General features: G+C 39.5%; 1 protein-coding gene across 1 annotated transcript; it reads right to left on the reverse strand.

Annotated features, from left to right (window-relative positions):
* Window positions 1–954: 954 nt before the first annotated feature.
* On the reverse strand, window positions 955–11,580 carry LOC102296712 (protein-glutamine gamma-glutamyltransferase 2). The gene is made up of 14 exons (XM_005931484.3): window positions 11,517–11,580; window positions 10,699–10,893; window positions 10,061–10,303; window positions 9,849–9,967; window positions 9,624–9,752; window positions 9,357–9,534; window positions 8,762–8,897; window positions 7,510–7,613; window positions 7,040–7,279; window positions 6,835–6,876; window positions 6,133–6,345; window positions 5,830–5,990; window positions 3,039–3,178; window positions 955–1,854 (listed from the first exon to the last, which is right to left on the reverse strand). The coding sequence occupies exons 1-14, from the start codon at window positions 11,551–11,553 to the stop codon at window positions 1,701–1,703; spliced, it is 2,091 nt and encodes a 696-aa protein (XP_005931546.1). The 5' UTR covers window positions 11,554–11,580; the 3' UTR covers window positions 955–1,700.
* Between the last annotated feature and the right edge of the window lie 1,840 nt (window positions 11,581–13,420).

The following is a 13,420-nucleotide window of genomic DNA, read 5'->3' on the forward strand; positions in this document are numbered from 1 at the left end:
GGGATCACAAAGCCAAAGACAACAGTAAGTTTAGCAGCCTAAATTTCAGCCTCTTATTTGCATCTGCATGAGAGGAAGAGCTAAACTAAAGCCAGGGTGGGGAAAAGATGAAAAGAACCTCAGAGGCAACATTAAAGACATTAAAACGGGGCAAACTTTCATTTCCTCTTATTAAACACACAGCTGCATGAGGGAGAAAGCAAAAACAGAGACAACTGGGAAAGCCGCTGCTGCCGCCTGGTGGTCTTTTTGTGTTACAGCAATGCAGCTCACTCCAGCATCACATAAAAACAAAAAGGGGGGAGTCAAGACTGTACTCATGTGTTGTTCATATTTCTTATTATAGAGAAATAGGCATGATACTGAAGGGGTTTTGGCCTGTATCAAGGACAAAAAAATGATAAAACCGAGCCTGTCTGGTTTACATTTTCGATTCAAAAAGAAAAACAAATATAAGAATTTTACCTGTCGCATGGGTAGAAACGTAACATGAACTTAATGTTCATTTATAGGTCATGAATCTCTTCACAAACTACATATTACAATATTATTTTTAGTTCAAACTCTCTCCATTTAAATTTTTTTATAATCATTTCAGTTTTTAAAATGTACAGTGTGTTTTACATAAACTTGCAACACTATCATCTCCTTACTTCAAACGCTCTTGTTCAAAAAAGGTCAAATTGGTGTCATATTTTATTAATCCCACTAAACCCGTGGATTTAGTGGACGCTGAAAATGTTGCGTTGGCTTCAATCAACCAGATAAAACAAGATTAAGATAACAATTTGACCACACGCTTTGATTCGCCTGACAGCAGCTTTGCCTTATTTCATGAAAGAGCAGTCGGTGCCAGCGTCAGTTTTTTGGAATTTAATCTTAAATTTCATCGTCTCCCTAAAGCAGATAGCATGCACTGATAATCTATATATATTTATGGAAGGTATTTCAATAAGAATAGGTTGCAGTTGGGGGGGAAAGCTGGTCTATGTCTTTATTTAGTCATAGAAGAAGGAGGTACAGTATAATAATCACATTTTGTAGGACAACATATACGAAATATGCTACATTCATGAGCTGCTGTGTCAGGGACCAAGCAGTAAGGCATAAAGGTGTTTAATTCAAAAAAGGGGTTTTATTGACCCAAAACATACAAATTAATTGACAACCCAAAAACCTAAACAGGCAGACAAAGAAAAGAGGTCAACTCAATAAACTAAACTCAAAAATGGCTACTATACAACCAACTAATACAAAACAATTGAACAAATTTGAAACATCCCCCAGGCAATAAAGAAGGTGATTTCGTCCAATTAGTCTGTCAGCAGTACTTCAACCCCCAGGTAACTCAAACAAAGATGTATTAATGTAACATAAAACAGAACTTTGACCTTGCAGTGTTCATATGTGTGCACACCATGTAAACATTGGAAGGTGTGATGGAAAAAAATTAATGAAATAAAGAAACAATATCTTGGACAATAAGTAGAATATATTTAAAGTAGTGACTGCAAAGTAAACCAACACACTCTGTAAACTTGACATCTTCATCTAAGTTGTGTTCATGAAAGAATAATAATAACAATAAATCACACTTTTTCTTTCATGTAATATCATTTGTATTCTTCAATAGACAAAAGGTTAAAGTGTTACTTTAATGTTACTTTTTAATTTGTTTTACGCTGATGAAGTCGTGGTCATTATGCTGTGACAGACACTTTGTGGTACCACCTGGCAATGATGTTGGGGTTGTTGCTGTGTGACAAAGTGGTCATCAGCAACTTGGTGCCAGGAGAAGTAGCCATGATGGACACCTTCTTCTCTATCTTCTCGCCTGGCTGCAGGAGAATTATCCTGAGAGACAGAGCAGACAAATGTATTCTTTTCACATCTCACCTCCCACAAAGACAGTACAGCTCCAGAGCTCGGAGATCTAATGTTTTGCACAGGCGAAAGCAGGTAGTAATAGTACAAACTGAATAAAGGAGAAATTGGTGAGGGATTTTCTATCCCACAGTACAAAATGATCCTAATATCTCCATGTGTTGTGGATGATGAATTTTGAGTAATGCTACCAATTTCTCAAGGAAACCTTTGCCAGGTAGAGATTTTTTTTCTGGCTCACAGACCTTACTCTTCTTCTCCACTATATATCAAGCCAAAAAGCTAATGCCAAACCAGTCTCAGTAATGCTGATGTATAACATCTTAACAAGATACATTATTTCTGCATAATCTCTTCCCTTGTTAGCTAATTCATTCCTCCCAGGGGTGTCTGTGCAAATAAAAAGCCAATGGATACAGATTTACAATACCTTAGACATCCTTGAAGCCCATAAAAAAGAAACTGAAGAAGAATTAACCAAGTGAAATTCAGTGTGTAAAAATAATAATGGAAAAAATAAACTATGGATAGTTAAAAAATACAGAAAAAACAACAGCAGGGTCCTGTATATTTTGTGTGATGCAGGAAAAAGGTGGTTGAATGGGTTTTATGAAGAGGGATGTTGTTTTTAGGTTTTTTTAAAAACTACATTTGGCACTGTAAAAAAAAGCTAGCTGAAGCTAAATACACTCACTGCCAAACCTGAAAATACAGACTAGTCATTAGACGGCTAGGTGTTTAGTTGGGATGACTGAAACAACACTATTTTTAAAGGAGGTGTGGCACAACTGTAGACTTTTCAAGACTTTACGACCTCTCGACATTCCTCAAGACATTCCACCTTACCATCAGCCACAGATTTACAGTACTTGTAATCTTAAACAACAACCATGAACCTTCAGCAACCTAATTTCTCGATGAAGAAATCTTGCGTTTATAAAAGTGAGATAATGTAAACAGGTCATCATCAAATAAATGGAACAGTAAATTAATTGCCTGTGGGCAATGGTGCTCTAATATATGACAGATATGACAGCAACTTGTTTTTACTGTTGCAGTAACATACCTGACCGCATTCTCAGGCCACATTCCTCAGACATCTGCCCAGTTCAGATTTGAAGGGAAGATAGTTTTGTGTTTTTTGACACACTTACTTGGCCACTTGTTTGCCCTCCAGCAAGCCGGCTCCCTGCACAGTCAACACAGCTTCATACAGAGCTGTGCTGAGGCAGTTGGTGAAGGACACAAGGACTGTGCGCTGCTTCTTCAGCTGGATAGAGTTGCCTCCTTCGATCTGCAGAGCAGCCACAATTACAAGAGCACACAGGGAAAAAAAAATATCTGTAAAACTGATTGTGGGAGATACTGTTTTTTTAACCCAATAAAAAAAGGAAAATAAATATGGATATTTTTAAAGAAGCGTGGGAAGTTTTCATATGAGTTCGAGGTGGAAGCTTGTGTTTTATAAAGTTTTGAATGTTAGTGGTGTTTTTCTTCACACAGCATTTTTACCAATATCTTCTCTGGCACCAAACATTATCTTGCAGTGTTTTATAAGTGAGTTACACGGATCCACCTTTCTTTTGGCTTCTGTAAATGATTCACCAGGCACTGCTAAAATGCTAATAGCATTAGCATTTTAGCTAATAGCATTAGCATTTTGGGCTCTAATCTGCTCTTTAGCAAAGTGACTTATACTCTGTGTGAAGAAAATCAAGGAATTAATACTTTTTGATCAGAGTAAAACTTCAAGTCTCCGATATTTTTTGGGTCAGTTAAGTAGCAGAGAGGGTGGTTAATCCGTTTCAGCTGCTGTGGTCCTAATGAAATGAAGAAAAGCTGTAAAATAGGGACAACAGTGAGACAATCAGGAACTGTGGAGGCCACTGACATTCTTTCCATCCTCACTGATTCTGTTTTGTTTTTTTACTAGTTTTGCATTTGGCCAGAGTCGCCGTTACTAATGGTAGCATGAGGTGCTACCTGGAACTCACAGAGGTTGCACAGCTGGTATAACTCCTCCAGGATGGCACATCAATACATGCCATTGCCACACGGCTTGCTTTGTCTACCAGCTCAGTATCATGGTGGAGATTCCAGGAGACAGACAGGTACTCTAGGAGAGCTGGACAGAGCCGTACAACGCCCTTAACCCATCAGCAAGACCGGTGTCTGCTCCTTTATGGAAGGTGGCACAGGATGAGCACTGCCAAGACTGTAAAAATGACCTCTAGCAGGACACTGCTGTGAATGTCTGACCAAATAATCAGAAACAAACTTGATGAGAGTGGCCTGAGGGCCCGACATCCTCTACCTCTAAAGGGCCCTGTGTTCATTGCCTGGCATCATGGAGCCTGATTGGCATTTGCCATAGAATACACATAAGAGCAAGTTCACCCTGAGCACATGTGACAGACATAAAAGGGTGTAACAAGTTGCACCTCAGAGTGTCCAGGAGCTCAGTAAAGCCCATGTCCATATGTGGGAGGAGATCCCCCCCAGGACACCATCTGCCACGCTATGAAATTTCATCAAAATGACTACCCTACCATATCATTTTTTTCACTTTCCATGAAATGATGTGGCACCTTTTCCAAACACACAGCCAGTCCATGTCACTATAGATATTCAGCACTGAGATCTGATGTGTTTTCAAAGGGTTCCTTTAATTTTTTAAGCAGTGTATAATTCTATATATTCATATGTACATTGCACAATGCCCGTCTTCTTGTAAATTTTAGTTTTTATTGCTGTTGTTTTCTGTTAAGCCCAAGAGGACCGGTGATAAGACTGTGAGAGCTTACTGACTGAGAGTAAAGAATATGGTTTTTAGTGAGCCTGTGATCGTAACACTTCATGACCTTTACTCTAACACTTGTATCACTCCAAATTTGAATACCGTAACATACCGATAAAAATGAAAATAATGTGTAAATAGGAAAATGAAAGAAAAAGATTATTGAGAAACATCTAAAGTCTACTGAATACTGAAAGCATGTCATCTTGACAGTCGTCAACTACTTCATTAGTTAGTTTCCAAGGTACTGGAAACATTCCTCAGACGTTTTGGTCCATGTTGACATGATAGCATCACACAGCTGCAGTAGATTTGTCAGCTACACATCCATAATGTGAATTTTTTTTATATCAACACACCCTAAACTTGATCTGTTGGATTGAGATCTGGTGACCGTGGAGGCTGTTTGAGTACAGTGAACTCATCATTATGTTCAAGAAACCAGTTTGACATTGTTTGAGCTTTGTGACATGGTGTAGACTGTGCTCACACAAAAGGATAGTCATGGTCAGCAACACTGTAGGCTGTGGTGTTTAAACTAAAATAAAATGCTCAGTTGGTACTAAGGCTAGCAGATTTTTTTTCATGAAAATATCCCCTGCACCATTACACCAACATCAGCTTGAACCATTGATACAAGGCAGGATGGATCCATGCTTTCAGATTTTTTACACTAAATTTTGACCCTACCATCTGAATGCTTGACCAGAAAGTGAGTCTTTATTTTCCAGTTTTGGTGAGCCTAACAAAGCTCATTAATTACACTAAATAGGCTTTGGAATTTAATATATGGTGTAAAGTGAATGAATATAGTTGGTCAGGGAACAGCAAAAGAAATTTATTTCTTTGCTGAATCTTTTCCTGCAAGGCCGACATATTATCAGTTGACTGACATCATAATGTGAAAGGTAATTTGATTTAGGTCACCAAACTATGTTAGAGAGACTGTTGTTGTGCATGCTCTTTTGATGTGATTTTGACTTTGTTCTTCATTACAATAATAACCTGATCCTGTCATATTCAGCTGACAGCCATGAAAAAGATAAAAGTGAGGAAGATGAGGAAGGAAGAGAAAGGAAGACAGTGCTATGTAATTCATATATAATACTTTGTGAGTTGCAGAGACAGGAGGGGGGATGTTGTTGTACCTGTATGGTTATTTGTGGAGGGCTTATGCTGAACTCTTCAGCAGCCAGAAATGTTTCTTTGGTCCTCATGTCCTTTAGCACCACTGCCAAGTTCACAATATCATCACCAGCCAGGAATGACTGATATTTAAAATGAGAGATGGTGTGATTGAGTGTTGTCACTGGGGATGAGGAAAACGTCATGGGAAAGGGAAGAAACGAAGCAAATCAAAGGGAAGGTTAGTTACTTTGTTTATCAAACACTAATCTATATATAAGCAGTACAATAGTAAATGTACTGGAATCATGAATGTATTCAGTCACCTGAAAATGGCTGTATCTGCACCTCTGTTTGTGCATCCCAGAAGGCCTCACACGGGCTGCTGTTGTACTCTTTCACCTGAGCGTTGATGTGTCCCACCAGAACCCTGGGGTTCTTGCACTGGTTTGTGATGGTCACACATATGTGGATGGGCTCACCCAGTTTTGGCACCCCAACTATTTTTAGGGTCACGTTCAAATTGGGTGACATTGTACCTGGTAATAACATGTACATTGTTTCAGGTTAAAGATATGCGACTAGAGCTGGTTTGATTTTCACCACTTGAACAATCTAGCTCATTCTAGATTAAACCCTAAATGATTAAAGGTGTGTAGAAATTATACATACACGCACACACACACACACACACACACACGCATATATATATATTATAGGTTATCCTTCATAGCATTCGTTTCAAATCTCACTATGGGAAAATACTGACTCCCAGATTGCCAGACATGCATGTTAAGAAGACAGCTGTCCCCAATAGCTCCACATGGAAGGAGCACCCACCTGGGAAGAACCTGCACTGAGGACTGAATGCACCAGGTTAGGCACTGTAACATCTAGCCTTTAAAACCTAGCAAAGCGCCCGGTGACAGAGTTAACACATGAATGTGTTAACAATTTAGCTTAGCCCCTGATAGCAATAAGGGGAGTCTTAAAGGTTGTTGGGGATGCTCTGGGGTACAGACACTGACCTTGGTGTTGCAGTGTTCTTGCACAGACTGAGGTGTTTCCTCCTGAAAGAAAAAGCAGAAATAAAACTACTTGAACTTCTTTTCTCATACAGAAAGTGTCTGTTTTTCAAGGAACAATTGCTGAAGATCTTTAGCTTTTTAAAAGTTATAAGAGAAACATTTTGCTATGACAAGCCTCAGAGATAGATTGAGCACATTCTCTTACTTTTGTCAGGTTTATATGTCAGCGTCAGATTCTCTGGTTTATCTGATCCGATGCTTTTGGTGTAGATGAGCTTTCCCACACACTCAGTGTCCACCGTCTTTCCCACCACCAGTCCATTGTGCACAATTAACCTTACGACATCCGCATCAACAGAGGCACAGACAAATGGGATGTCGTATCGGGCGTCCAACCAGTGGTGCTGGATGGCAGCAACTGGACAAGGTCCACAGCAAAATATCCCTGAGGATCAATGTGTTTACAGAGAAATATCAGTCAGTATCTTTCATATCTGTTGCATTGTTTCGTCACTTTCCACCTCAAGAAAGACACTCTTTTGTCAAACATAACGTTTTAATCAGGTAGGTGAACTCAAATCATTTACTTAGTTACTCAAAAAAGTAGAAAGAAATCAATGCAATCTATAAAGAGCATCATTTTGACAGCAATTTGGAGCAGGGGCCTACATGTACCTTCACTCTTTTCCTGCGGTGTTGGGTCCACTACCTGCCAACCGTCACAGCCTGCACCAAGATCTGGTCTCTTCATCCAGCACTCCACCCACACATGGAAGTTCCTGCAAGAGGTCAAGTAGAGATAACTACAGATGATGTGCATATATAATTAATATACAGAACAGTCAGGTTAATTTTACAAAACAGAAAAATATTTGTAGTAGTAAAAAGTCCTTTTAGCAAGTTACACAATTATTTTGAAAGCCACTTTATGAGATACACTGTGCTAGTAGCAGGTTGGGCCCTGTTTTGCTTTGCGCACTGCCTTAATTTATTTGTGTTACACATTCAACAAGCTGCTTCCTCACAGATTTTACTCCAGCATCGCTCAGTTGCTGTAGATTTGTCGCTTCATCTATAATGTAAATTTGTCATTACACTACATCCCAAAGGTGATCTGTTGGATTGAGATCTGGTGATAGTGGAGACCGTTTGAGTACAATGAACTCATTGTCATGGTCAAAAAACCATTTTGAGAAGATCTGAGTTTTGTGACATGGTGTTTTATCCTCCGGGAAACAGCCATCAGATGATAGGGACACTGTGCTCAGTGGATAACTTGGTCAGCAACAATACTCAGGCAGGCTGTGGTGTTTAAATGATGCTCAGTTTGTACTAAGGTGCCCAAAGTTTCCAAGAAAGGATCCACCACACCATTACACCACCAGCAGCAACCTGAACCATTGATACGAGGCAGAATGGATCCTTCCAGTCATGATGTTTTATGACAAATCCTGACCCTACCATCCAACTCTTGTAGAAGAAATTGAGAATCATCAGACTAGAAAACATTTTTCCAATATTTCTTATGTGTATTATTCCGGTGTGAATTGTATCCGTAGTTTCTTGTTCGGTTCTTCGGTTCTTCTATAACTTTGGTTAATTGAGTTACTGTTGCCTTGCTGCCACCTTGAAGCATTCTCCTATTACCTCAACAACCATACCACATTGAGAATTACTTAAATCACCTTTCTTCACAGTTTGAGTGATACCTGGTTTCAACTTCGACAGGTTGTTGAACACGTCTATACACATGCCTATGTGCATTTAAGTCCTGTCATGTGACTAGCTGATTAGATCTTTGAGTTAACAAGAAAGTGAACACCTGTAGCTATTAAAGAAGTCACCGAGTGCAGATTGCAAGAACCAGATATTTAACAAGTTACAAAAAGAAATTGTATATTTATGGTTAAGAGCAAGTGACACCAACCAAATGCTGTCCTTTGACACGCCGAACTTCTCCCCTGTTCTCGTGTAAAACTCTTCAATTATCATGTTGCCATTTCCATCATGAGCTGCGTTGAAAACTGTTACCACCCTGGATGGAATCCCTAGAACTCTCATTACTGGAGAGAGAAAAAAAAAGGCTTTAATATCATTTAAAAACCATATTTTCAATAATCACATAGCAATGCTGACATAATGCCTATGGCAAGTTACCATGGGAATGCAGTGTAAATGGTATGTCCCTTCAAAGAAAGAAAATAGATCCAGTAATTGATCTAACAATCAAGGGGCATATGATGGAATTCTGTCAATCTACAGCATTTTAAGCATCACAAGAGCAACTTTAATCCATCCTGTGTGGACTCGCCTGTATATATTTAGATTTTGGGTCTGTGCTGACTTGTTTGGACAATTCTTGAGACTAATACTGGTATCACTTCTGTACTGTAGAGCAATTAAGACAGATTTAGGTCAACAAATCTAGAACTCCATGAGACGTAGAACAACAGCTCTGCACAGGAGATAACTCAATCAAACACAGATTTCACCAATGATCTCGTCCTAAACACACATCCTACCTGTACAGAGGACGGATGCAAAGACCCAGCATTGGCCATAACGCACAGGTCTGCATTTGGATGAGGCCCAGCGGAGAAGGATGTCAGCGCTGCCACTCCAGTCTGTAGGCTTCACACCATTTTTGTAACTGACCTGCCACTTCCCCTCCAGAATACCCAGGTCATCGTTACAGTTTATCTAGAGCAGGAAGAATCACATTAATGACTTCACTTTTTTCCTTTTACTGTGGACAAAATTGCTTAGCATTATACTATATTGTCTCTCACCATAGCGCAGACCACTCGGCTGAGGTAGACAGGGTCTGCTCGTAATGTATAATCTTTGTTTTTGTCAGTGAGGTGTTGCGGGCTGAACTCCAGGAGCTTCAGACATGCTTCCAGGACTCCAGGCTCATACTGCATACATGTGGATGGAAATTTAGCACGTTACCTGCTAATAATGCTACTATATATGATCTATGCAGACTTGTTCAATGATTCTGGGTCACATACCAGACCAAATGACCATGGACGCTTGATAACATTTAAACTGCTCCCCATATACACTAGCCCATAGTCACTTTTGATGTACTCTTCTTTATGGGCATCCAGTGGCATGTATACTGGATCACCTGAAAAGCGGTGATAGTTGGAATTATGTCTACAAAAGGATAACAGCAGACTGTGGACAAGAACAGCAAGTGGCAGCAGCTACATGGACTCACCTTTCAGCCAAGGGTTGCACAGTAGCACAAATGTTCCCAATACATAAGTTTTTCTGCTCCGTCTGGTCTCTATGTGGGCCAGGAGTTCATACAGAGCCACTGATGACTGAACAGGAGCGCAAATGTGGATAATGACTGACTGGGGATGCATGTTCCCTGGGTAGATTGTAGCTTTCCAGTCATAGAGCTGGGGGTGGGACTGTTCTTCATAGAACAGAACTGGGATCCTCTTTGACAGGCCACCTGTATGGTAAAGTAAATAAATAAATAAAGATAAAAGCAGCATCATTTCCACCTTATAATTTGAATTTGTAATAAAAAAAAAAATATAATGACTAAACTAGTTGTTTTAAAAATTGCAGAAGGAGTGTTCGCCCGGGGCGCCAAACAGGCTAGGACCGCCACTGCCTTTGGGAACTGTACATTTCTCAATGCCTCAGAAGGGCGTGGTTCTCCCCTTTTTGGCCTGTTGCTGTCTGGCAGCTGCTACAGTTTCTAATTGCTAATATCAGCACTGCCCATGTGCAAAGGTGCTCCTGAATGCTTTTGAGTGCAATTTTTCACTTGAAAAAGTATGAGTGTGGTATTTATAAATCAGAAGTATTGCTTTAAATATGAACAGTCTTAGTCTTTGATACCTAAACAAACCTCCAGCACCAGGCTCTCAGCACAGGGATTCCACAGCCAACTGTCAGACTTTAGCGTCACTTTGAAGGGTTTCCCTCGTCGAACCACAAGTCGGTTCCTACTAAGCCCCTGAGTTTCATGGGAAATGCTGTTTTCAGGAATCTCAAAGTTCATGGACTTTAGTCGGCAGTGGCCATTACTGGTACCTGTAAAACAGATGGCAGAACCCATACTGATCTGAAGACAGTACACATGACAAAGATCTGTCAGGAACTAGAGAACAGACGGGGATAAGAAGGTAAGACGGGAGCTTTGGAGATGAATTTCAGCAAAGCCATCAATTTTAATTTACAAATCAGTGTTAAAGGAATTACAGGTTTTCTGGATTACCGCTGGGTAAAATGAACTTTAGAAAACGCAAAAAATAAACAACAGGACAAGAAAAAATATTGCAATGAATGATTTAAAATTGTTTCTTTCTACTTAACAAACAAAATCACTTAACAAATGATGCTGCCTCTCTCATTCATGTTAAAAACTATCCTATTCTGCTTCACAACTGTAATATTTATATTTATTACATAAACTCCATGTATCAGATTACTTGGTAGAATATTAGTGTTATTTTCTTTACTCTTTGCACTTAATGTCTGCTGGAATAAAACTTAATTGGATTACTTTCAGCTGGAAAATAAATTGTTTATGCAAAATCATATGAAATTTAATCAATCCATTTAAGCAAAACTCAAAGCAGCTCAAACGCACACATGCGCCTTCCTATGGACAAGAAAAAGATTAAAGTTACATCTGAGTGGCAGAGTGCACTTACCATTGATGCTGTATATTGTCTGCTGCATGTTGTCCATGGTGTGACAGCTAGAATTGCAAGTGTTTGGAAGAATGACAAGAATGCTTTAAGTAGCCCTTCGCAAAGCTAAACATCTCACACCTCTCCAGTGATTAACCAATCACCATTCATTTTTTTTCTTCTTATCTGATTTTAATTATGCAGGTGTCTGACAAAGTGTACGTCATACATTACAAACAAATTGCACACAAATCACAAATTGCAAAAGCACAGCAGGAAATTGTGTCAGTGTCCTTATTCTTAACTCAAAGTGCAAAACCTACAGAAAAGTCAACAACCTTAACACAAAAAACATTTCAGACTTCATACCAGCAGGAGACACACCCTCCAACTTTTCAAGTATTCACTAGCCAAGCATTTGAGTGATGTCACTTCAAACTTCCAGAGAAACTGTGTGGTTTATTATTAAGTTTATGATTCACTTTCTCTAGAAAATAACACAGGTTTCATGTGATGCTCGCTGACACATCTAAAACCTGCCATGGTCTTCTGCAGAATGATCACCCTAATGAAATTTGCATTTGCCTCTGAGTCATTAATGATACTCTACGTACTCCATGAAATATTCAGTATTTTAAAATATAGACCGAGAACATCTTGGAGCGCATTGTCATTGTTATTTGATATTCTATTAAAAGTTCACAAAACACAATCAAACAGAACAACTCTAATATAATAGTCTACATCTTTAGCTTCTGAGATAAAAGACTGTGGTATTTTGGTGACACTCAAAGTTCATCCATGAGTTTATGAAACAGTATGAAATGAAGTTCGTGTGCTTTAAACCAAACCTTAAAACCTATTTTCATACCTTTCACTTAGTGGGTCCGGAAAATAAAGCACAAACAGAGGACTGACTTTCATCAGCAGAAAGGTTGCACAGACTCTTACTTTTTTTTCAACGTATGCCCCACCTGTTTCTGTAACACAAACACATCACACATTTCCCTGAATGATGTTGCAAGTGGACTGCAAGAGTGTAGCGCTCCCTCTAGTGGCATAGGGGCGACATTGCATTTACGTCAATATGATAAACAGCTGTGCAGTGGTTAGCGTGCAAGCAAGAACCCGCAGGCCAGCTGGGGCATCTCTGTGTGAAGTTCTCGATGCCTTTTCATGGAGAACTCGCTACCCCACACATGCATGTTAGATTCACAGAGTCTACCCAGGAAAAAAATCCCATTACTATAAGTGAAACGACAATAATGTCAGTGATCAAATGCTGAGCAGCAGCACGGCACCACTGTGAGTCAGCCAGTCAAATGTGTGGTGATGGACTTGCAGGATTAGATGAATACATTTATGATTTATCATTTTTATATCACAAAGAACTAAAGATATATTTTTAAAGTCCTTTAGAGTCAATATAAAGGACTGAACCCTTCAGGAATTACAGCCATTTTTGCAGAGTGCCGTCATTTTTAAAAGCTCAAAAACTAATTGGACATTTGAGCAATTTCATTGTGGCTTGTCTCCTCACTGTTTAATTAAAGTGAAGTCATACGAGGCCTTCAGACTATAGCAAGTGCAGAGTTTGCCTTCGATTGTGTCATTTAAAGACTGCTTTGGCTGTAGAGTTCAAACTACAAGAAAGGAGAGGAAAAAGTCACCGTCTAAACAGTGACTGCTCATAAAAGGAGCAGGCCTATTTTGAATGTTCTGACTACAGTATAAAATGCCAGGGAGTTGAGAGAAATGCCTGTTTGTGCATATATACATATGATTATGTATATATGCACAAACAGGCATATAACTTCAGGACTGATCCAGGGGCGGAGCGTGGGGGTGACTTACTGGGCTTAAGCCCGGGTTGTTTTGTCAGAAGCCCGGGGTCTTTTGGAGTGTAATTTTTTCATAGTTAGATG

Source organism: Haplochromis burtoni, unplaced genomic scaffold, assembly GCF_018398535.1.
Source record: "Haplochromis burtoni strain Fernald_Lab_line unplaced genomic scaffold, NCSU_Asbu1 Contig_141, whole genome shotgun sequence".
NCBI lineage: Eukaryota > Metazoa > Chordata > Actinopteri > Cichliformes > Cichlidae > Haplochromis > Haplochromis burtoni.

What these genes read in the sequence shown, in the direction of transcription:
- LOC102296712 (XM_005931484.3), bottom strand. Translation starts at nt 11,553, where the DNA reads ATGGACAACATGCAGCAGACAATATACAGCATCAATG. An exon ending in AAGAACACTGCAACACCAAG is followed by an intron (nt 6,346 to 6,834) that starts GTCAGTGTCTGT and finishes TGTTATTACCAG; the next exon opens with GTACAATGTCACCCAATTTG. An exon ending in CTCCACAAATAACCATACAG is followed by an intron (nt 3,179 to 5,829) that starts GTACAACAACAT and finishes GCTGCTCTGCAG; the next exon opens with ATCGAAGGAGGCAACTCTAT.